Genomic DNA, 24323 nt, shown 5'->3' on the forward strand with positions numbered 1-24323 from the left:
TTTAAGGATTATTATTGTTTTTTTAGGCTTATATTCATGTGAACTTTCTCTGTATTTATTGCTTGTGAAACTGTACCATGTGATTATCAAAGGTTCAAAGAGATCTCTGTGGTATGATAGCATGTCATACACTCTTTCACTTCATCATCACATTCTCCATATTTGGTTTAGATATTTCGTCAGTGCAACAATTGCCCAGACTATATCACTAAAGATAGGATCATCTATAATTGTCTCGTAATCGTAATTGCAATCAATGGCCCATCTGATCTCATCCTTCCAGAACATCCATGTATCATCCCCCATCACAGCATCAAGCTACTTTTTAAATAAGTCCTATATCCTAGCCCCAATCACTTTTCCTGATAACCTGTTCCAGTTGTTAATTCCCCTCTGCCTAAAGAAAAATGTCCTGGTATTTGTCCTGAAATTACCCCACAGACCCTCAAAGCAGTTCTTCTCAGGTAATTGCTGTGAAATGTAGCGACTGCTGGAGGTAAACACAGCAGCAAGTTTGCACACAACAAAATCCCACGAACAGCACTCATGTGCTTAAAATGTAACTGCTATTGGTAAATCATAGTTCTGAATCCAGAGACAAGATTCTATGTACATGGGAGCCATGTTAAATTACATTCGGGATTTTCTGACATCATAAATTCTATTGACTTATTTACAACCAGGTTAATATGGAACCTTTTTGAAGTCAGTGTGAGATCCATAACACAGGTTGGTCAAAATGACAGCGGTCTATATCTCTGATTAGAGGGAGTAATTAACGTGTCCATTGAAGCCACCTAGGTCAGAAAATGTATTATCTAGTGCAGAACGTCCTCAATTACATGGCACTGCAACAGCTCCCACATTGATACGTCGTTGTCTACTCCTATATAACCCAGAATCTCTGGACGTCCTCAGTGTGAAAAGCGCTACATAAATAAAAATTTGTATTGTATTATTACTTTACTAGTTTATTCAATCATATTCACTTCGATTTTTTAAGAAAACCTTTCTTCAACCAATCTTAGTTTGTTCATTTTACCCTTAGCATTCTGTGTTTCATCTGTTAGAGGTACACTTAGTTTAGGCATGTCATATGTTATTACAGGTTATGACAAGTAGAGAGTTCTAATTCACTTCATTTTGTAGGTAATCCTCTTAATCCCACTTCCTTTTGGGGGTTTTCTTTTATCTTATGTGCTTTGTATCTGTGAACCCATCAAGCTGTGCGTGCTCTTTCATCTACACTACAGAGAATATAAGGGGGTTGGGACGGCTTTGTTCATTAATTCAAGTTACCTCATCAAGGGGAATTCTGAACCTGAGTGCATCTGTGTGAGCTGCTGCAAAGATGGACAAATCAATTTTTCATATAGCAAGCCTCCAGCTGTCCATAGTATCCAAGAAATTACAGCACAGAACAAGGATCATTCGAACCATCAAACTTATTTAGGCTGGGACGAGTTTCTCCACTCACATGACCCCAGTTACCTGCTTTTCCCTCATAACTTTCTAAATTGGCACATTGGGATGTCCTCCCAATGTGAATGTCACTATAGAAATGAGGTTTGTTGTTGTTGTATGTTGTTTTTCAAATAATTTATTTCCCTTATCCCAATTCAAATTCCCTGCTCTTTCCCCAAGGGTCCTTTTATATTATTCCTCAAATATTTATTCGCTCTGAGACACTACCCTGCGTGGAGGATACTATATAAGTGCAAGTTGTTGCTGCTGTTGTTGTTTATTCAATGTATTTCCTGTCCATTGAGTAACCCTAGTTATGTAAGTAATCAATGTCATTCACAGACCTGTCTGTCCACCTCTGGAAGCAGCAGGAGCAATCGTTGCTGGCAGTCTCCAGGCAAAACCGAGAATGTGTGCTTGTTTATAAGAGCCCGCAAGTTTGTGTTCACAAGTATGGAGTCTGGTGTCTCTACATCAATATCAGTGGCTTTTGACCTTTTCAGCTGCCCTAAAAGTAGATGAGGGAGGCAGAAAGAAAAGAATAATTTGTAATTGTAACTCACTGTTGTAAATCTACAATTTAGTACTGCTCAACAAATGGAAGGGCTTGGAATATAAAACAAGGAACGAGAAATGCAATGAGAAAAATTAAGATCAAACAAGATTAACCTCTTACCGCCTGCATTCACATAAATTGTCATCAGGTTTGCACAGTCCTATTCTACTATTACTTTACATACTTACAATTCTTACATCAGTTTTTATTGAGTAAAAAGCTATCAGTCTTCAAAGAACTTGTAGAAAAGCAATTTCAAAATTAAGACTGTATTCAAGAATTTGCTCAATTCTGGAATGTATCAAATTTCCAAGCATATAAGTTTGACCTTAGAGCTAGGTGGAATTTATTTCCCAATACTTACATCAAAGCTTACCTTTAAAATCAAAGACATCTTATTTCCACATTTTCATAATTTACGATGGAAATTAATTTTGCCCTCCTCAGTCTGAGAGTTGAGGCAGGGAAATGGGGTACTATTGTCAGTAAGAAGTACATCCAAGTGAGGTGCAGCTCAACACGTGTGGCTTTGATCACCTTCTAGTCAGCAGCTTTGTTGTGCGCCAGCAAAAATATTTCCATTTAATACCAACTAACTTAATGTCTCTCTAACGAATCTGCAAATTCACAAGATCACAAAGTTTCAGATGGGAAGAAGGTGATTCAGCCATTTGATCTCTCAATTACTGGGCAGTTTTACATTGTGGGTCTGGGTTCACGTGGAAATGAGTTGATGCTGCTCAAACTCATTACTTATTGAACGCTCGTCTTGGTGCAGCTAGTTAGCGCAGCAGGGAACCCGAAGTAAATTCACCTCAGAATGATGGGATCAAAGTGTTTCAATGGAAGTTGTAAGGATGCAAAGTAAAGTGAGTTTGTTTAGTCTTAACCCCTTGATTGCTGGAAAGTCCGAACACTCCAGTCTCCCTGGTCCAATTGGGTTTATATATTTTCTGCACACACAGTCACTTGAAATAAAACCCTAATATTACAGCAATAAAACAACTGAAACATCAATATAGTTTTACTTTAATTAATTAACCCCGGACAACTAACATAAGTGCAAAAACACAATTTTAAATAAATATGAAAGGCTTCTAAACCTTGAACACTTGTCAAGTTGTCATTTTTATGTCTCTTAAATCAATATACAGTGTTAAGTGTTATAATATCACGCTGTACACTGGTTTAACTGTTTCAAAATCAGAAATCTTCCATGAGTGAACTCTGCCACACAGAAGCTGATCTTTTATTCCTCCTATTGCGAAATTCTGCTCAGTTTCACATCTCATGATGAGACATGTTTGTGTCACACATACTTTAAAATAGTCATGCAGTAGAAAAGGAGTTTAAAACTTGACATTTGTAAGTTACATCCAAAATTCACCCACACGCATTCTGACCTGCACTAAGTTTTGCATGCCCATTGCCCCCACCCTCATCAGGCCACTGGCTCCCAGTGGATTGACTTCAAGATACTCAAATCTCACCTATAGAACTCTACACACCCCTACTCCTCCCTACTGCATGACCTCCAGCCTCACTCTCCTGCTAAACCCCTCTGTTCTGCAAACACAGGCTTGCTGGGTGTTCTATACTCCCTCAGCCACACCTTCAGCTTCTACGCCTCTATCCTCTGAAATTCTCTCCCTAAATCCCCCAGTGTCACTCCCTCTCTGTGCATCTTTAAAAGCCTCCCGAAACCCTAAGTCTTCCCCCACCATCATCGTTTCATGGCTGGCATCATTTTCATAATGTGCATTACCCTACCCTCTGTCACTACCTCCCCCTTGGGCTGCTGAGACTTGAATAAACACATTCATCACATCCAGGCTAGATAACACCAACTCCTCGCTTGCCGAAATACCCACCTCTTCCTTTCATGAGCTGTAAACTATCCACAACTCTGCATCTTGTAGTCCCATAACAGACTTCGGGAGCCTATCCCCCGATCCACTGAGAAATGGCTTTATTGTCTCCCAATTTCTCAGTGGATCGAGATCAAGATCCTTGTCCCAACCTTTAAATCCCTCCGTGGTCTTGTCCAATATCTTGGGGTGTACTCCTGATATGAAAGGTGCTATATAAATGTAAGTTTATATTGTACTGTAAAAGGTTCTATATAAAGAGACAAGCTCTAGCATCTGGATACTTCAGTCATGTAGGAGGTCCCTCTGTAATACCTCAAGGAGTACTTTTATTGCTTACTTGAACAAGAGAATAACTCCCCAATCACCTTAACTAACAATCTCCTCTCTGTACTGTGAAATGTCAGGGACTTGACTAACTGCAGAATTTGCAGGAATCAACATTATTACAGAAAACAAAGCAGTAATTTAATTCTTTTCCAGAATGAAATTGAATTTATAGACAGTAATTAAATTGGATGCATAGTAATTTGAAAAATACAACACTGAACAATGGACTCAATCTCTGTACGGTACATCTTATAGGATACTTCCACCTGGGCAGTGACCCATAATTAAATATCTTCAATTCAAAGTGAGGATCTGATGTTTTGACGTTTTGCGCCCTTTCATTCCTTTCATTCTTAAAATCAATTTCTGGAAGATTAGGCTTGCTGTATTCATGCCACTCTTTGCTCTGGGTTCCTGCCAACCAGCTGAACCACAGCCACAGTTGAGATAAAGCAAGTCATGTGTTCTTGAAACTCACTCCATTGTGAATACCTGAATATCTTCGGAACAAAAGCAGGAAGAGAAATAACTGCTCCTTCTCCCCATTTTTATCATCTCTCCTTTAATTTTAACAAACGCTGGGGTGTATACTGCAGGATGCCAGGCCCAATTCCGGCAGATTCTGAGAGAAAGAGCTGTAAGTATATGTACCAATATGACTTGTATGTATCATGAAGGAATGCTACATGGAAATGTGGGTAGGAGAAATCTGGGCTTTCAGCATCTGATTTTGAAATTTTGGATGTCAGTCTAAAAATTTGTTTTGATTGTCGGAATGATAGATCGATAAATCCCTGATGGTCCTGGAGCTTTATAGTCTATTACTTGTACAAGAAACAGACCCCTGACTTCCAAGTAGGAGAGAAAAATATTTAGGTTTCTCTTTCAAAAATGGATCCATAAAAATAGCTTTTAACAAAAACTATCACCTTGAAGTCTAAATTGTGAGATTTATAAAAGGATTTGTAAGTTGAAATTCTAAATGTTTTTCAAAGTAACTTCATTTGAGTACCAATGTCATTTGTGACTTCCGTGGATTAACTTTTGCGTAGAGATCCAGGTCGTAACATTTCACTGTTTATAAATGAGAGTTTATCGCAGTTTAGAGGCCACTAGTTTAAAATGATTTTTATCAGCTCCGAACATAGGTTTTGAGTCCATTTGACTACACGCACATGTAGCAGTTCTCTGCTTAGTTTCCAGCGGGAGTGCTCACAAAGGACCACCATTTCACACAGCTGGACGACAAAACTAATTTTCTGCCATTTCCATCCTGCTGTGAGCCTCGCTCCCAACGGATGAATGAATAGCAGGACTGCATTGATTAGGGAGTTTATATTCTTTCTAAGCTTCAGGTTTTCCACATCATCAATATGGCAGAGAAGGTTGCTTGTTTCTCCTTGATTCTGCAGATGATTGAAGCAGGGTTTAGGTTGCCAAAAAATCAAAAGAATAAATTAGGATTTTCTTTGATAAAACACCTTTGAATCTATACAATTGAATTCATAGTTGGCCCAAAAATGCAGCAGGCAGATTGTACACTGACACACAAGTAATAGGATGTGAGGGAGCAACTCTTCATGCAGAGGAGACGCCTTGCTATTGGTGGCTGATCAGATGCAGAGTTGAGGCTGAGTACTTGCTCATAGCTAGAGAGGAAAGGAAGTTAAGCTGACAAGCTAAATCACCCTGAGGCCTGTGTTCCAGCACTTCAATACAGAGTAACACAGGCAGGTCTGGGAGCAGAAAGTGGTCTACAACTTTGTGAAGGCTTAAGGGCAGAGAAGTTTCATTTTTCCAAAAAAAATAAGGACTGTGTTAGGCAGCAATATAAAACATGTTGAACTTGCAGGCTCTGACTTGTTTTTATAATGTTAGAAACACAAATGAAACCGGTTCTCAATTTATCTTACCTTCCACTCCCACTCTTTTGCGTTTTGTTAATGTCCTGAACAATGGGGTTTGACCTTTTGCCTCGATTCATCATTAACAAAAACAACCCTCTCTTTCAAATCAAAGGCAAGCTCTTTTTCCTCATCCACAGAAGTTCCTCTTTTTACAGAATGTACAAATGTATACACGTATGCTGATTTTTTAGAAAACGTACTTGCATTGAGTCGCTCAGACCTCTGGGAGGGTTTCCTGGTCAGTGCTGGCAGGATGGGCTCCATTTTACCTGAAGAGGAGGATGTGCTGGAGGTTGAATTCTGAGGACTTGCTGAACGTCCATCTGATTGTTTCGCTTCCCAGCCTGCAGAGACAACACTTCTGTTATTATCAGACCCTCTAATAATCTCTCAAAAAAAAATTGGGTTCCCTCATCCACGACTGTTGGTGAGACACTGCTGTACGCAATTGGCTGCCGCAGTTCACCCACAAAATATACAATCAATTCACTTGACAGTATATTTCTGTGAAGCGCTTTGAGACGTCTCGAAGATGTGATAAGGCGCTATATCAAATGCAAGGATGATTATTATTATTAAAACCTGCGATTTGTACATGCCAAAGGAGAACACTGGTAGAGTTCACAAACTGATTTTAAAACTTTATGCAGGAATAGTTATCTTTCCATCATTTTGTGGGTGGGGAAAATTTTACCTGATCCCTCAAACCGAGGCTCTCTTTTCACTCAAGCAGATCGTGAATTGTGGAAATCTAAATCATTTACCTGCCTTCTCAGCTGAAGGTGGCCGTGTGAGCATGAGCACAAAGAACACAATTTAACATGTGCTGTTCCACTTAACACTGTGTCTATACAGCACACTGAACAGTGATTTGTCACCAAATATGCTGTAAAAACAAGGTGTCACACAGAAGAAATCCACTCGAGCTGTGCTCCTGAAACCATCTGGAGGGGATAGTTCAATAATCGATGCAGTAAAAACATGACAGGTGAAAATTGCAATGGTCTCACTCTCTTTCTATCTATAGATAGAAGTCTATAATGAGATTAAAAAGTAAAAGAGGTTTGGGAATTCTGTAAATGGCCCCAAATTGTTTTTTTCCCCTCACATGCTGGTCCTGATTAAAAGGTAGATGAAGCAGACAGAAACAAAGCAGCTCTCATTCCCCATCGCTATATTGCCCAGAGCAACGTGCAGTCGATTAGCTGCATTACAGTAACATTAGAGAATGTGGAATATAAGTAATTGTTTTTTCATGTTCGTTGCAATGGCACCAATTTGCTCTATTTTATTCAACCTATTTGAATAGTTAGATTTCTCATTTGGGTACAGGGTAAGACTACTCACAGACTGAGGGAAATAAGAGAAGAAACCTTTCTAGCAGATTTAGGTAAGAATTGGAATTTTATTCTCGATGAAATCCGGGTGGGATGTAGCAATTTTTCTTCTGTAAAGATATACATAACAGTACGAACCTCACAAAGCTATTGTACTTTATGATTGCATGGCGCTTGCGGGAAGGCACACATGGTAGGAGCAATGGCATTGCCTTAAGGATAAGAATCAGAACTGTTATTCCCCCCTTCAATTACTTTTGCAAGATCAATCTCACAGCAGAAACCCAAACTATTCAAATCAGTTCATTCAAACCACAATTCCCATTGGAGCTTGAATCCTCAATTCGATGAAAGTGAGAATTTCCTGCATTGTTTAGCCAAATACAACAGTGATGCCCTTTAAATACGATATGGTCGGTGCTTTTTTTGCATATAATAATTGTGCAAGACATTTACAATGCGTCATGTCCCTAATTTATTATGCAGTTAAAACTGATTTTCCATTGCACAACACTTTACAGCTTTGTTATAGTAGTTACTTTATTGCTGCTTTATTAAAACACTAGATTGCAGCAAACACTTAAACTGAATTGTTCAAAACAAGGCACTGAAAATTCACCATAAGTATTTCACCTAAAGAAATACAGTTGCTCATTTTGTTCCATTCCCTTCTCAGATTCCTCTCTCATTTGAGACAAAGGCTTGGATCCAGGAGGCCTCTCCTCAGACATTTTTCCTGCTAACTTCTCTCTCTCACTGTGGGGAAGGAACTAAGCTCCATCTAACACCACCCACCCCCCCCCCACCTCCCCCAACACACATACACCCACAACTTTGGCAGAGTCAGTCCTGGGACTTAGCTGGTTGTGAAACTGTTAAGCGCACATCCTGTGCCGGGTGCTTCAGCACACAGAGGCTTTGAAGGGCTGTGCTTTTCTATCAGAATTCCATCTGTTGGAATCCTGTGACGCTGGAATTGTATTGGGATATAAACACTTTCCTAATTTTCTATTACATAAACGTTTAAACATGTTGCTATTTGATCAAAGCTAACAATACAATGTTAGCTCTGCAGTTCAGAGTTTTAATAAACCATCTTAGTTCTCCAGCATATCCATTATGAACTCCAGTAAGCTCTACACGTCTATTACTTTCACCTTTACCAGGCTTTACTAGCTCCCAAGATCCTTCTCTTAACCTTCAAATCCTTCCATGATCTTGCCACTCCCTCATAAGAATTTGCTGGGAGAAACAAGACCAAGGTCCATCCACTTTGCTTTCCACCATCCTGGCAGTCGCGTGACATGTCATGTCCCAAACTATGTTATATCGTGAGATATTATTTCCGAACAGAAATTTCCCTCCCTTTGCAATCCCTTCCACCTCTATTTTTCTGCCCGTATATCCTCTCTTCAGACTCTGGCCCACTACCACCACCTCATTACATGTAGCCTTCAATCACTCTGCCCCTGCTCTCTGGAACTTTCTCCAAACCCATTTGCTTTGTGCCTTCCTCCCTGATTTCCAAACCCTGTTAAGAATATAACACTCTCAAACTCCTCCTCTATTCCTCTCTGCTTGTGGACCTCCAGGACCCTACCCCGTATGAAGGGCACTATATAAATGGAAGTTGTTGTTGTTGACCTCTTTCACCTGTGAAGATCTCAGAAGTTCATCCCACGTGAGAGTCACTATACAAAGGCACGTTGTACTTTCTGTTTGATTTTTGATTTCATTATTTTTCTGAAGGGCAACTTATTTGTTTGAGGTTCCACTGTTCGGACTGTTCAAATCTCCTGACATTAACCTGACATTGAAAGAAAGCGCTTGAAAATGTTGGGAAATTAACCAACATGATAACGAGATCAAATTTCAACAAGTTTCGAAAGAGTTAATGACAGTTTGCGGCTTTTAAGCAATTGTGCTCAGATATTCTGGGGGAGGCTCACAGATTCCCTCGAACCATCCAACAAGTGGGAAGCAGCACTACCAACCATAACCTGGCATACAATGGGACCTCTGACAGCCTAGATAGGGTGCTAAAATCCACGTAATTATGTGATATAGCGCCTTATCACATCGTTGAGACGTTTCAAAGCGCCTCACAGTACGTAGAAGGAGGCTGAGCCACTGACACTGGTGCCTGGATGTTATGCTAGCTGCCTACGTCTCTTTATGCTCTGTCTTACATCTCCAAAACCCTACTATTCCCATCAAATCTCCTGCACAGGAGCTCTGAACAGTAAAGCTTAGTTTATAGGGTCAATAAACCTTTATTACACATCTGACCACATCATAGGCTCTCTTCAAAACAAAATGTTTCGGCTATATTCATTAGTGAAAAATATAGAAAGAAGATTATTAGTAGATAGATGGAATCTATGGGCATAAATATAATTTGCCATACATATGAAAGTCTCTCAAGGACATTAAACTTGAAGAGACTATTGCAAAGATAGTAAATTGGTGGCAAATTAACCTCAAAGAATAAATAATGCCATTATAACCATCAAAGCCCATATTTCGTAGAAACAATAAAAGATATCCAAGTATGGCATTTGTGGGAGTTTATATTCTTTCAAAGCATCAGATTTTCCACATTATCAATATGGCTGAGAAGGTTGCTTGTTTCTCCTTGAATCTGCCAATTAGGCTGAGAAATATGCCATAGATTCCTGCTCCCTGAGATGTCTTTCTGAGTATAATTTGTTTTTGCGGTTGTTGCTCGGAGTCCTCCTACTGCTCCCCTGCAATGTTGAAAGATGTCATAATTCCCTGGAATTTGGGGCAAGTGCCATTGCTTTGAGCACTCGGCAATTTCACAGGTGTCATTGTGGGAAAGACATTGGTTTCAAGAATTTTACACACTTTGACTGGGTGGAGAGCATCGTTGTATCTACTACCACTAGCTCTTACAGGTCAAAACTGCTTTCTATTCCCAGGCTAAACTTTTTTTAAAAAAAGTAACCCCAAAATGCTGATTTCGACCACTCATCACCTCCTCCGCACACCCTCAAGCACTCTAGATCCTTACATCTAACGCCAATTGTGAAGAGGTCCTGGACTTTGTCTCAAAGCTAGAAAACATCAGCTGGGGTGCCTCTTCCTCCTCCCCGTGTCCCCTAGAACCTCCCCCACCATGCCTTCCACATCACCCAATCCTTGAACTAAGACTTCTACCACTGCCCGCACCCTAAACTTCTTTGCTCCCATTTCTTCTTTCCTCTCCACCATTATCACCAACATGAAGGCCACCACCTACTCCCCATCTCCATCCAGGTGCTGGTCACTCAACTCCGTCTCCTCTGCCATATGCTGGCAGATTCAGTCAACCAGACCCTCTCCTCAGGCTCCAACCCATACTCCCTCAAAACCACTATCATCACTCCCATCCTCAAAAAAAAAACACCCTTGATCACTTTAACATTGCAAACTACCAGCCCATTTTAATTTCACTTGCCTTTGCTTGCTAAAATTCTGGATTGCGTTGTTGGAAATCAACTTGACTCACACCACTCCCTGCTCAAGCCCCTATATTCCGGTTTCCACCCTGTCCACAATACAGAAACAGCGCTTGTGAAAATCAAAAATTACGTTGTCTCTTGCTCGGAACAGGGCTCCCTCTGCCTCCTTGTCCTCTCCCCTGAATTCAACACAGTTGAACATGCCATCATCCTCCACCGCCACTCCTCCTTCACTCACCGCACTTGCCCAGGTTCAAATCCTATTTAACCAATCGGCATCACTTCATCTCCGCAAATGCTTGTTCCTCCCACCCCTGCCCTGTCACCTCCAGCATAACCCAAGGCTCCATCGTTTATCACTGTTCGGAGAGGTTGAGGAGGTCAGAGCCGCAGAAGAGAAGACATTGACGGGAGCCAAAGAGTATGGCTTCCACCTTGTCGACATACATCTGCAGGAAGTTTTCACTCATTCAAGCCTTGATGGCTGACAGACAGACAGGACATCAGTGGACCTGGAGTTGCAGCTGGAGGAGGAGAAGCACATTTGGGTGTCATCCAAATACATGTGGAAGTTGACCCTGTATCTGGATATGACATCGCCAAGAGGGACCATGTAAATAATCAAGCATCAGGTTGCTTTAATTTTAGATGCGGATGCATTATTTTATTCTCCAATTACTGTCATTAACTCTACAAACGGTAAGATGGAATTTTGTGCAACATAATCTACTTGTCCTCTGGGCTCATGGGCTTCGCTGGTTCATTGCAGTAAAACCTCCAACAGGTGCTCTCACCCAAATACTTCACAGTCGGAAATTTAGATTTCCACTTATTCTACNTTTTTTTTAACAGAGAAATACATTTTTGATAGGATTGCTTCGCATTTCTGCCAGTTGATTGGAGCCAGAACACTAGCTCTCAGAGTCGGACATCTTAGAAAGTTTACAGCTAAAAAGGAGAAAATTCCGGCCATTCTGTTTGTTCTTGTGTTACCTCTCACCCCCAAACAACCAGACTAGCTATTCTCATCACTGATCTGTCCCCATGCCTTTACATATCATTTTTCATCAAATACTATATTTATCCAATTCCTTTTCAAATGCAGTGATGGACTCATCTTTAATACCCATTTGTAGCAAAACGTTTTTATAATAACAACCTTAAGTGGAGAGAAAATATTTAGTCTACCACTTTTCCTTCTGTTGATAATCCTCAGTCTTTTTACAGGCAACAATCAATGAAAAGTCTCTCTATTTACCCTATTAAAACTCTTCAACATTTTGAAACCTCCTTGTACACTTCCTGTAAGTGCGGTATCCTTTCCATAATGGATGCAATAATTCAATTGCAGCTTAACCAATGTTTTGCACAAATTTAGCACTACCTTCTTCATATATAATGCCCTTATACAGGGTGACCAAAAAGTCATGATAACTACCCTACTTTAAAAATATATCATCATTTCTATAAGACTTATTAGACATTGTAAGGTATCACGACTTTTTTGGTCACCTTGTATGTGAAACCTACAATCCATTTAATTTTTTATGGCCATATCCACTTGCACTCCAACCTTTAAAGACCTGCAAATCTTTATTCATATGAATACATGAATGTACAGCACTTAAAAGACCATTGCAGCATATCTGACTGCTCCTAAAGTTAAAAGACAATCTACTTAAATTTCACCTCAATCAAATTCTTTGCTAAAATTCTATGCAATTACCTCTTGAATTTGCTGAGGCAACTGTCTCCCTGAGTAATCTATTCCACATTTTCCCCACACTCACTCTGTGTAAAATAGTCAAATTGTCTGATCACCTTCCCTCTTCCGAATCGTGATCAGTATCTACGTCTCTCCTACATGCCTTTGAAAACATTATTATTGACTGTCTTCAGCCAAGCCTTTCAGGAGCTGGTGACAAACAATCGGTTTCTTAGATCATTCTTTAGAAATTCTGATCCTTCCACCCTTTATCATGACCTTTCTTTCTGTTATTGTTAGAAGCATACTCTGCTGTACTCACCCTTGTCACGAATGCAATGCTCTGTAAAACGGAGTTTATCTTGACTTGCTGATATCTATTACCAGTATTATTCTAGGGTATTGTAACTATACCCTGCTCCATTGATTGCAGATGGTATTTATATCAATCTACACACCACACCATTGTTCAGCCAGAGACTGCACTTGCAATCGTCCCACAGCCTACTCAATTGTTCAGAGATTGCACTTGCATCAATTTTACACACTGCTCCATTGTTCAGAGACTACAGCGTATGACACGAGTTCAGTTAATGTACTTCATTTTGCTGCAGTGCCTCTCTAAAATGTACATAAAATATTCAGTTAAAAAAATCTGACATTTATATATTAAAAAAATCTTCTACATTAATTGAACATTTTTTAAAAAAACACATACACACACACACAATATATATTAAAAAAAAAGCTTAGAAAATTCCCTCTTACTGTGCATACCAGTTTTGCAGGCTGTCTGATCTGCAGAGGCCTTTACCGACTTCAGTAACAGTCTGGGGTTTGAAGACACTGGCAAACCCGTCCGACACTGCTTTCTCTGTTGCTGCTGTTTCAAGGCCTGTGGGTTGCAAAAGCATTTTCTGTAGTCAAGTGAGAAATGCCTATTAATAGGAGCAGGCATATAGAAAAGCCATTTAATCACACCAGCTGATTTGCTTTTTTTCCACTGGGACAGTGAAATACCATAAACGTGACAGATTTACAGAAGAGATTCAGCAGACCTCAAGGTTTCCTTAATCATTAAAAAAAACAATATGGCCAAGAAAAATACATTGATGGAAAAATGCCAGCGTAAATTATATTGTAGTATCATAATAATTGATCTGCAGATAATAAACATTTACATGTTCTAGCTTATTAAAAGCTCATACTGTGACCTCTCTAAGGAGTTTATATTTTAGCTTTTTTTAAAATTATACTCAAACAGCCTCAATTTAATTTTTTTATTCTACAGGTGACTAATATTAAACGGTAATGTTCAGCAGAGCTGAATGGCAGACACGTTATTAGGTTTGCTGTAGACAGAAAGCTCTATTGCTTTGGGGAGTTTTAATGCCCTTTACAGAATGCAGCTTTAAAAACAAAATTACTCCTCGAGTGCCCTGCAATTCACATCATTCCCAAATTACAGTATAACAAAATGCAGCATTTGTTAAGATATGTTCCAGATCAGGGACTCTGTATAACTGAAACAGTAAAATGGAAATGATGCCTGTGTCAGCAAGTTCACATTTATTAAGCATTCACTGGAGCACATTCTAGCAGCAGGATTTTTATTTTAAAAATTCAGTGAACACACATAAATTTTTCTCCCCATATCTTTGGATTTGGCCTTTGATGGCCGATTCTAATAGTGTACAGAGCATTTTGGATTAGTACCAATACAATTTACAGTTATATAGCGCCTTTCACATCGGGAGGATGTCTCAAAGCGCTTGAAGTACTATGCCAAAGTCAAGTGGCTCAGAGAGATCCTATTACCTGAACAAAGCGTCTCTTTAGAAAATTATTTTTGCGGCCTCCCTCCCCCACCCTTGCTCCCAAACTATTTCCCTTGATGGCCTATCTGAGCAAGATTGCACATTAGAGGCAATTTGATCACATTTCATTGCACGTTTCTGCTATGACCTTCTATTTACTAGGTTGCAACACTAATTCACACGATTCTCAATAACGGCCAGGACACTGGACTCATTTAACAACAACAACAGCAACAAAATTACATTTGTAAAGCGCCTTTCAGGTTGGGAGGACATTCCAAGGTGCTGGACAGACAGAGTCTTGGACCCGAGCTGGGGGTCGGGATCGGGGAGGGTGGAGGGCGGCGGGGGGGAAGCAGGGAGATTGAAAGCACAGTCGAAGAGGAGGGTCTTGAGATGGGTCTTGAAGTTGGCAAGGGAGGGGATGAGGTGGAGGGACTGCGGGAATGAGTTACAGAGGGTCGGGGCAGAATGCCAGAAGGTCCGCCCGCCAATAGTGAGGCAAGCGAAGCGGGGGACGTGAAGCAGGCCGGAGCCCACTGAACGGAGGGAGCGAGCAGGTTGGTAAGGGGTTAGGAGGTCACAGAGGTAGGGGAGCAAGACCATCGAGGGCTTTGAAGGTGAGGACCAGGATCTTGAACGGTATCCTCTATGTGATGGGATGTAAAAAAGACAACTTGCATGATATTCTCCAAACAGATGCTGTGATGAGAAGACAAACAGTAGGCTGGGTATTTTGGAAGGATGAGATCAAATCAGCTGAAACGCCTTCTTCATCCAAAACCAATCTTATGCGATCTCAATTGAAACCAACAGGAATGTTCTAAACACTGCGTCACTAAGACCCCAATCAACATGTGCTGCGCAGCACTTATGTTAAAAGGGCAGCATCTTCAACAAAACATTTTCGTGAACAAAGCAAATAAAGTTTGCAAACACAACACAATACCTTCATCAAAATATTCTGGACAGCGCTTCCGTTGCACCAACCAGAATGGATGCTAAACATTTTACAGCTATGCACAACAAACTACTACTTTATGATTTTCCTTGTTTTAAAGTTTCTGTCAACTTCCCAATAATAACAACTTGCATTTATATAGCACCTTCCTGCAGGTTAGCATTTCAGAGTGCTCAGATCGTCGACATATCCCCTGACCCCTCCACGCCACCATTCAATTACTGGGGTGGGCAAAGGAGTGGGGTACAAACAAGTCAACAACAAACAATAACAACATGCATTTATATAGCGCCCTTGACAGTCAGAGAGGTGCTAGTGGTGAAGGGAAACACACACCTGCAACAAGAGCAGCTGAAGCCCTGCCCCATTGCCAGCAATGACTCGCATTCAGATGCAATGGTGGTGCCTGAATCCCGAGGTACAGAATTTAGGGAGAAAACAGGAACTTTTTCTTTTGTAAAGGACAATAGTAATTCTGTGTTGATATTGGTACTGGCCAGCTGAACTGCACGGCCTCTTCTGCTCCTGCACAGTCCTGTTGTGTTACTCTTTGAGGAGAATATGATGAGAACAGCCTGAGATTCCGTTTAGAAGACGGACAGTAAAGACAGCGACCATTGAGTCTAGAAAGAGCTTACATAACATTGTGTAGAATATTAAAAGCACCTCCTGCCTTCTAGCAATCCCCATTACAACTATATTAAAAACAAAGCAATTATGTCTGAAAATGCTCTGCTTATTGTGTAAAGTTTATACACAAACAAGAATTGTGAATTTGTGAAATATCCAATTAAAAGAAACAATGACTTATCTGTTTTTACTACACAGACACATTGTTCATTCCCTGCCGTATATCCTCTTTTTACATACGCATAGGAAAGTGGCAGTAAACCAATAACTACCAACACAAGTGTCTCTCCAAGGGCAAGTTTCAGTGAACACATGGGGACCTACAGCTTTCACTTTGTTGGCTTTGATTACGTTATTGAACTGAAATGTAATAGGAGATCGGCTGAAGTACCATCACACATGAGAAAGCGAATTCACTCTGCCTGCCAAATCAAGCTCACTGATCTTCTAAGCATGTAAGACGGGAGAGAATATGTCCAACAACATTAAAAAAAAACAGCCTGTAACTGCTTCATTTTTTAATGACCATTTTTCATTGCTGGAGGACGTATTCTCTGCTCTCTTATAATGCTTAAAATCCTGCAGGATGGGTGCAAACATATTGTCTGGATTGTGTCTGTGTGTCTCTGTGTGTGGGTATGTGTGTGTGCGTGCGCACGTGTGTGTGTCTGAGTGTGGAGGGGGAGGAAGCAGGAGGTGAACGGGGAGGTGATGCTGCAGCAATTTGTTGGCAGATTGTGGAATGTATTCATTGTCAGCAATGATCACCACTCTAGACTGACAATGTAATATTAAATGTCGCTTTAATAGAACAGCAGCAATTGACTAAAACGTTAATAAAGACAACTATTAGGGCTTAATATCTCAAGATTGATTTTTTTTGGCATTAACAATGCACAAGGTCAATTGGGGTTTCTTATATCTTTTCACAGATGCCTCAATTTTGTTTTCAGGAATCTGAAACATATGATGAAAGGTAATCTTTTAAATCTATAGCATTCTCTTACAGGGGCAATACCAAACATTAATGCGTATAGAAACTGCATTCCATGTAACCGTTCTTAAAGCAAGGTGTGCAGGACCTGAGTAAAGAGGTTCATTGAATTTAGATTGACAAAGACTTTGAATTTTTTTAAATATTCAGAAATTTTCAATAGATTCAATAACACTTGCATTCATAGTGAGTGCCCTTCATGCAGTGCCCTGACCAGGGAGAGGTTTGATGTCGAGATTCAAGAGACAATTTTGGGGCATTCTAAAATAGACAGAACACTTTTCCTATCATAAATTGTTGAGGCATGTGCCAATCCTTCCTTCTGAAGCACATTGTTCCTGCTGTTTTGGGATTAGATGCTATGCTCGCTACTTCACCACTTTCATGCTGAAAGCCAATCGTGTCAACAAAGGTTAAGCAGGGTATTAATTGCAGCTAAAATGGTAAATTAGCAGGATTTTATTTGACTGTTGGATATCTTAGCTCATCACCATGGTAATTACCACCTGAAATTGAAGATTATGCTGAACTCAGTGACACACTTATAGACAGGCAGTGCAGTGCATATATGACCATGACCAGAAATGCCCCTTTGAAGTACAAAGTTTTTGAAAAAAAATTAATTAAATAATCCTGGCATTTGATGCAAAACTTATCACTTTATTGAATGTCTTCTTGCACTTCACAGGATTTTACCAGAGTGTAGTAACTCAACTTGTAGGAACACACAGCAACCAATCTGTGCACAGTAATGTCCCAAAACAAGCATAAAATGAATGCTCAATTTTGTCTGGGGAATAATTGGCCAGGATACCAGGAAAAAACTCCCTTCTTCTTTGAAAAGTGTCATACGTCCACCCGAACAGGCAGTTGGTTACCTAAGTTTGACATCTCATTGGAGGGACGGCACCTCTGACAATGCAGTGCTCCCCTAATACTGGACTGGAAGTCAGCTTTGATTGTGAGCACAAAGTCTCGAAACGAGGCTTGAATGCACAACCTTCTGACTCAATGGCAGGAATGCTATCCTCTGAGGCAGGAGTGTTATTTACTGAGCCAGGCCGACATCTGGCCAAGAGTAAAAAAAGCTAAATGCAATACAATTTACATTTACAATCATGGCAACAGTGACATGACCTACATGTAAATAAACATTGCTTCTCCAGTTACATAAGGGGCCTCAATATACAAAATGCTCATTTATTTTTCAGCTCTGTGTGCTATCAAATTCTCAGTTCAATAGTTCGACCTCACTCAACATAGTGTATATTTGCAGAATATTAGTTTGCAACCACAGATTTAATACATGCCAAGTAACACAACAGTCCAACTGAAGCCACACCGGTGATGCAGAATTAGACCCTACTTATGCACCACACATGTCATCAATCAAAACAAATTGCTACTTTAATAAAACAATTCAACAATTTCCAATTAATTTCCCTCTAATTAAAGACCTGGCAATCTGAAATCAAACATTGGGCTACATTTCATCGTAGATTGGGCTAAGCATGTTCAAGCACAAACTGGTACTTTTGATTATGAGTAAAATGCCATTAATAATTTATTAAAATAATTGTGTCTCATATGATTGTGACATGAGCTGAAGAAAAGAGCAACTGCATGATTTCAGCAAGCATTTCTTCAGGCAGAGGATAATTAAAGCCTGAATTTGCTATCTACCAGGAAGGGTGGTAGAGGCAGGAATGCTGGAATGATTTAAGATAGAACTTGATGCTGACAGGAAGACCATGGATATTCTGGAATAATCAATTCAAATTCAAGGACTTTCTTCATCTGTACGTCTCTTGTAAATCAAACTGCAAATGGAGCCTAACTTAACAGTTTTCAAATTTCTCCCAAAACACTAAAAAGTAAAGAATTACATTCTAAGAAACACTAATTCACAATCTTAACAGTGAAATAAATGAAATACTTCTTCAGTTATCCACCACACTATCGCTCATCGTTTGTGCATCCCATGATTGGCTTGGAAAGGAAGTCAACATTTGCCCTTCTTCATAGAAAATAATTTCTTCAATCTGTCCAACAGTTACCCATTACCTTAACAAGTTGTACAAACCTGATCAAACAGAAGCAATGGATTGTTTTGCCACCAACATTGCACCAGTGTAACATCTACAATGGTACACCTTATTTTGAAAGGAAATAAACATCTTTCTGTTTACACTCAGCCAACTAATAGTAAATATATTATTATTTACCAATTCTCAAATATATATATATATATGTATAATTTAAATTTGCCAAGCTTCTATAATTCCCACCAATCATTTAGCAGGGGTACCTCTACCTTTAGATTTAATAGCTGCTCAGACTTGGCACCTGCGCTCATCTTTGCAACAACATACAATTCCATCACTCACTTTACAGATTTGTTCTTGCTTAGATCAAAAGAATTCTGTCTTCCTTTTATCATAGAGACAAATTACCTCCTGAAAGGGGTAATTTGTCTCTTGCAGTAAAAGAACAGTCCTGGTCATGATTTTTGATAAAACAACTCAAACCAAATTTGCTTCCTGCCTATCAGATGAGATTCTGGCCCACTGACACAACAAACTAGATGCCAATTTAAATTAGGTCATGAAAGTTCAAATTAGTGAGTGCAAACACACTTCATGCTGACAAGTAGATTTCATGTTCTGTACCAAAGTAAACAAAAATGGCAACAAACAGAAATAAAAATCCAGCCCTTTACATTTCTCACATATCAATTAAAAAGATTGCTTTTTTGAATCAAGCATTTTTCAAAATGCTATCCTTGTTCAGAGAGAGCTCTGGTGTTTCCTGGAAAAGTCATAAGCTCGAACATTCTCATAGTCTGAGCCTCATTAATAATAATAATATTAATAGCATTTGATATGGGTCTTGACTCATCAAAAAGCAACAAGCATAGCAAATGTATTTGGAAGCAAATTTAGCAGATAATTTACTCACAGCAAAGTCCCATAAAGTGACAGGAGGTGAATTGACCAATTTTTCTGTACAAATATGCCAACACAACAGGATAAATTGCTTTCTCGTTTTGAATTGTGTCATGGGTTCTTTAGCTGGTAAATACAATCTCTGTTTAAGGCTTCATCAAAGGAAAGAATCTCTGACATTGCAGTTATCCTCCAATGTGCTGAACTTGGTTTATCAGCCTAGACTGAGTTTAAGATCATTGTCTCAAAGATTTAAGACTGCGGAAATGTGAGATTTCTTAAATTCAATTTTAATTTGGAAGCCGTTTTTCACCGACGGTTCTTAAGAAAACCTGCTTCCAAATTAAAACTGAACTTAAGAATTTTCCAAAATCTTACATGATCTTAAATTTTAAGTACTTTTGGCTGTAACATCAATGCCACTTCGAGTTAAATATGTAATAGAATGAATAAAACTCATCGAGGCATTGTTACTAAAGACTGGTACATTTTATTCCATACTGATTTATCACAATACACGGATAATAAACCACAAGTAGAATTATGTTGGTTTTTTCAGAAGAGGTTAATGCATTTCGCCCACAAAATATACTGTCAATTCACTTTATAGTATATACTGTGAAGAGCTTTGAGATGTCTCAATAACTTGATATGGCTCTATATCAAATGCAAGGATTATTATTATTATTATTACCTAACTACAGGACAATCAGCTCTTGCTGGTGCTCATCACATCATTTGGTGAGTACTAAACATACTCTGGAGCCTTTTGACTAACAAGTAAAGACGAATAGACAATTATTTCAGTACACAACCTCAGGAAAAGGCTTGACGTTTTTCTACAGAAAAACTTGGAGGGTTATTTGGAACAATTAGAAGACTGACCTGTTTGAGGGCCTTCTTGCTGTGCTTCTGGGATGGAGACATAACCTTATTCTGTGGAATGGAGGGTGAGGGACAGCTTGATTGAGGTGAGACTGGTTGTGATGACAACCTGGATGACACTTGGAAAAAGAAACAGAAAATTACTATTGGAATCACTATTTTTTTAAAAAAATACAAATACAGTGAAGCCTCGAGTGATTAAAAAAAAACGTTATATTTTGACAATTGTTCCGTTCGGTTATTGGGGTCTATTGTATGCTAATTGCCCAAATAAGATATTTTGCTACGTCTTTACAACAGAAATTCCCATCATAACGATACATGGAGATGATCATAATTTTTGTTGATCACCTTGGATTTATATAGCGCCCTCCACGCCGGATGGCATCTCAGAGCGCTTTACAGTAATGGATCCCGGGGCCGAGCCAGGGGGAGGGGGAGAAAGGTGACCAAAGGCGCGGTCGAAAAGAAAGGTCTTTAGCCGAGACCTAAAAATAGAAAGAGAGAGGGCGAGGCGAAGGGAGTGAGGAAGGGAGTTCCAGAGCCTCAGGGCATAGTGGCTGAAGGCATGGCCACTGAGGGTGGAGCGGAGGATTCGGGGGACAAGGAGGAGGCCATACCCGGTGAAGCGAAGGCAATGGGCACCGTTGTGAGGAGAGAGGAGGTCAGAGAGGTAGGGGGGTGCAGAGAAGTGGAGGGATTTGAAGACAAGAGTGAGGATCTTGAAGTCGATCCTCTCTGGGACAGGGAGCCAGTGCAGTCTGGCAAGGACTGGGGTAATCGGGGAGCAGAGTTTGGTGCGGGTAAGAATGCGGGCGGCAGAGTTTTGGATGATCTGGATTTTATGAACGGTAGTGGAGGGAAGACCGGCGAGGAGGGCATTTGAATAGTCCAGCAGAGAGGTGACAAAGGCATGGACCAGGGTTTCAGCGGCTTAGGGGGAGGAAGGATAATTGGGGGTCGAACCTGACACCTAGTTGCGTTCGGGTTCAGAGAGTTTTAGGGGGAGGTCAGGTAGGTGGAGGAGGTGAGAACCATGTGATTTTAGACATTGACGAGAGCCAAAGAGTATGGCTTCCATCTTGTCAACATTTAGCTGAAGGAAATTCGCGCTCATCCAGCTCCTGATGTCTGACAGGCAGGCTGACAGAACATCAGGGGACTGGGGGTCTCAATGTGAGATGGAAAAATAGAGTTGGTTGTCGTCCGTGTACATGTGGAAGTGTACCCCATGTCTGCGGATGACATCCCCAAGAGGGAGCATATAGATTAGGAAGAGGAGGGGCCAAGGATGGATCCTTGGGGTACCCCGCAGGTAACCGGGTGAGAGCGGGAGGAGAAGCCGTTTGTGCAGATTTTTTGTTTGTTTGTTTGTGCACTCGCCTGGTTCGAGTCCTATCTCACGTGAGGTAGGTTCGTGAAGTAGGACTCGAACCAGGCGAGTGCAGTCCCACTGAAGTGAATGACGGAAGAAAGGCGGTGGAGGAGGATGGCGTGATCGACTGTGTCGAAAGCGGCGGAGAGGTCCAGGAGGACAAGGAGGCAGAGGGAGCCCTGGTCACAGATAGAGAGGATGTCATTTGAGACTTTCACAAGCGCAGTCTCTGTACTGCGAGATAGACCTCACACACTGACAATACATGGTATAATTTTCAGCAAATCAACAAGTTGAAGCCACAATACCAATGCACATATAATCGGAACCACAGAGTAACTCGTTCAGTGTCTGCCAAAGTATCCAGAGCCAGCCTTAAAAAAACACAACGCTGAAGTTCAAAAGTCATCGAGCTGCCTCACTAATCCACATAGTGCATAGTTGATCAACTTCCAATACAACCATTAATTCTCCAGGGTTAAAGTATGACAATACCTGGGCTTCCTGGCAGTCACTGCCCTCAATGTCAAGCAGTTTTGGCATGAAAAATTGTTCTCAAATTATCTGGCATCAAAGGCTACAAAGTTTTAAGACAAAAACATCCCTGTTAGGGTGTTTATACGGGGCAATAAACTGGTCATGGGGGGGCGAGGGGGGTAGGAGGAGGTCCAGCAATGAGTTCTTAACACCCTCCAAAGAAGCCAACTCACCACAACAGGCACTGCTCAAATAAACAGGCAACCAAACAGAAAGTACAATGTAAATTTAGGATTTTCTTGCTGTCGCCATCTGATGTGGATTTGTTTTTCTCAAAATGCCTCACCAAAGTTTGAGCAGTGGCCCATAAACATAGCTCTTTGAAGAGCCTAGTCTCAGGTGACATAAAGGTTTTTTTTCTAAAAATGGAACATGGCAGACTGGACTCATTGCCAAGATGTGTTGCAAGACTCACAAAAAATTAATAGACCTACTTGACCTCCAGAGATCAATGCAAATCCTGCAATGAATGTTAAAATAAAAGCAGTTCACATCAACAGAATGTCCAAACAAAAGTAAAAGGTCATAGCCTCCTGGCTGATCATATCTGTCTTTTCAGATGTTGATGGATGGAGCACAATTTTTTTTCAAAAATTCAGAAACCTTTCATGCACTGCCAGGATGCCACATATTGTACCTCTGATTCCTTATTTGTGAAAGCTCAACTAACTATGTGCTGAGGTCACCCACTTTAATCCAGAAAAGAGAGGCAAATGGCAGGGCCAGACACTTTGGAGAATTGAGAGGTTTGATGGGTATGGGAGGGGGAGGAGGGTTGGGGGGGGCGGGGGGAGAAAGAGAGAGAGAGAAAAGAGAAAAAATAGAGAAAGAAGACAATTATTTTTAATAAATGGATTTTTGCCTAATTCACTGTCGCAACCACAGCCATCCAAATAATTTTCTGTAATAACACTATCTCCTGGAGGTTGTATTAAGTAGACAACTCCTAAACTCCAAAGTCAATCTACATATTCATCTCCGCTGTTCAACATTGTCCTACACCCTTGCACAGACATTATCTACACCCCCTCCCCCACATACACTTGGTGCAGATCATTTGTTCAAATCTATCTGCACATCTCTCTATAAAACCAATAATTACCTAATTCCTTTTTGAAGGAGGAAATCCGCACAGCATCACTGCTAGTGTTAGGAATCTATTCCACACATCCACTGCTCATGGGTTATGCATGCAAGTTAAATTACTTCCTCAGTGCAGTAAATACAGTATAAACTATGGCAGGTTTAATACATTTACAGTAACGCTTTCTGCCAGAAAAGCCTCAGATTCATATTTTGCTGTTTTTCTCTTTATAAACAATAAATAACACAATGTTGCCTCACAGTGCTGTACCACCTCATTTAATCATCAGCTCGGAAGACTTCAGAGTTTAGTTGGGAGTCTTTTTTCATGCTATAAATTTCAGTTTCAATAGGGAACTGAAACATAATAAGTATTTGTTTTGATGACTCAAAAGTTTTAAAAAGTAGGCATGCTGGAGTCAGCTCACTTATTTACTTCTCCCTCGTTCACCTGTGGAGACTTAT

General features: G+C 40.3%; 1 protein-coding gene across 6 annotated transcripts in view; it reads right to left on the minus strand.

Moving 5' to 3' along the window:
* The window catches only part of asxl2 (ASXL transcriptional regulator 2), a 164723-nt gene that overhangs the window by 20733 nt on the left and 119667 nt on the right, over positions 1-24323 (minus strand). For all 6 annotated transcript variants that reach the window (XM_007900450.2, XM_042333272.1, XM_007900453.2 and 3 more), the window contains 4 exons: positions 20864-20982; positions 13409-13526; positions 6326-6469; positions 1809-1972 (listed from right to left, as the gene is read on the minus strand). In XM_007900450.2, coding sequence (XP_007898641.2) covers positions 1809-1972; positions 6326-6469; positions 13409-13526; positions 20864-20982 — 545 coding nt within the window. The remainder of the gene's footprint in view (positions 1-1808; positions 1973-6325; positions 6470-13408; positions 13527-20863; positions 20983-24323) is intronic.

The sequence above is a fragment of the Callorhinchus milii genome, unplaced genomic scaffold (assembly GCF_018977255.1).
Source record: "Callorhinchus milii isolate IMCB2004 unplaced genomic scaffold, IMCB_Cmil_1.0 Scaffold3, whole genome shotgun sequence".
Classification (NCBI taxonomy): domain Eukaryota; kingdom Metazoa; phylum Chordata; class Chondrichthyes; order Chimaeriformes; family Callorhinchidae; genus Callorhinchus; species Callorhinchus milii.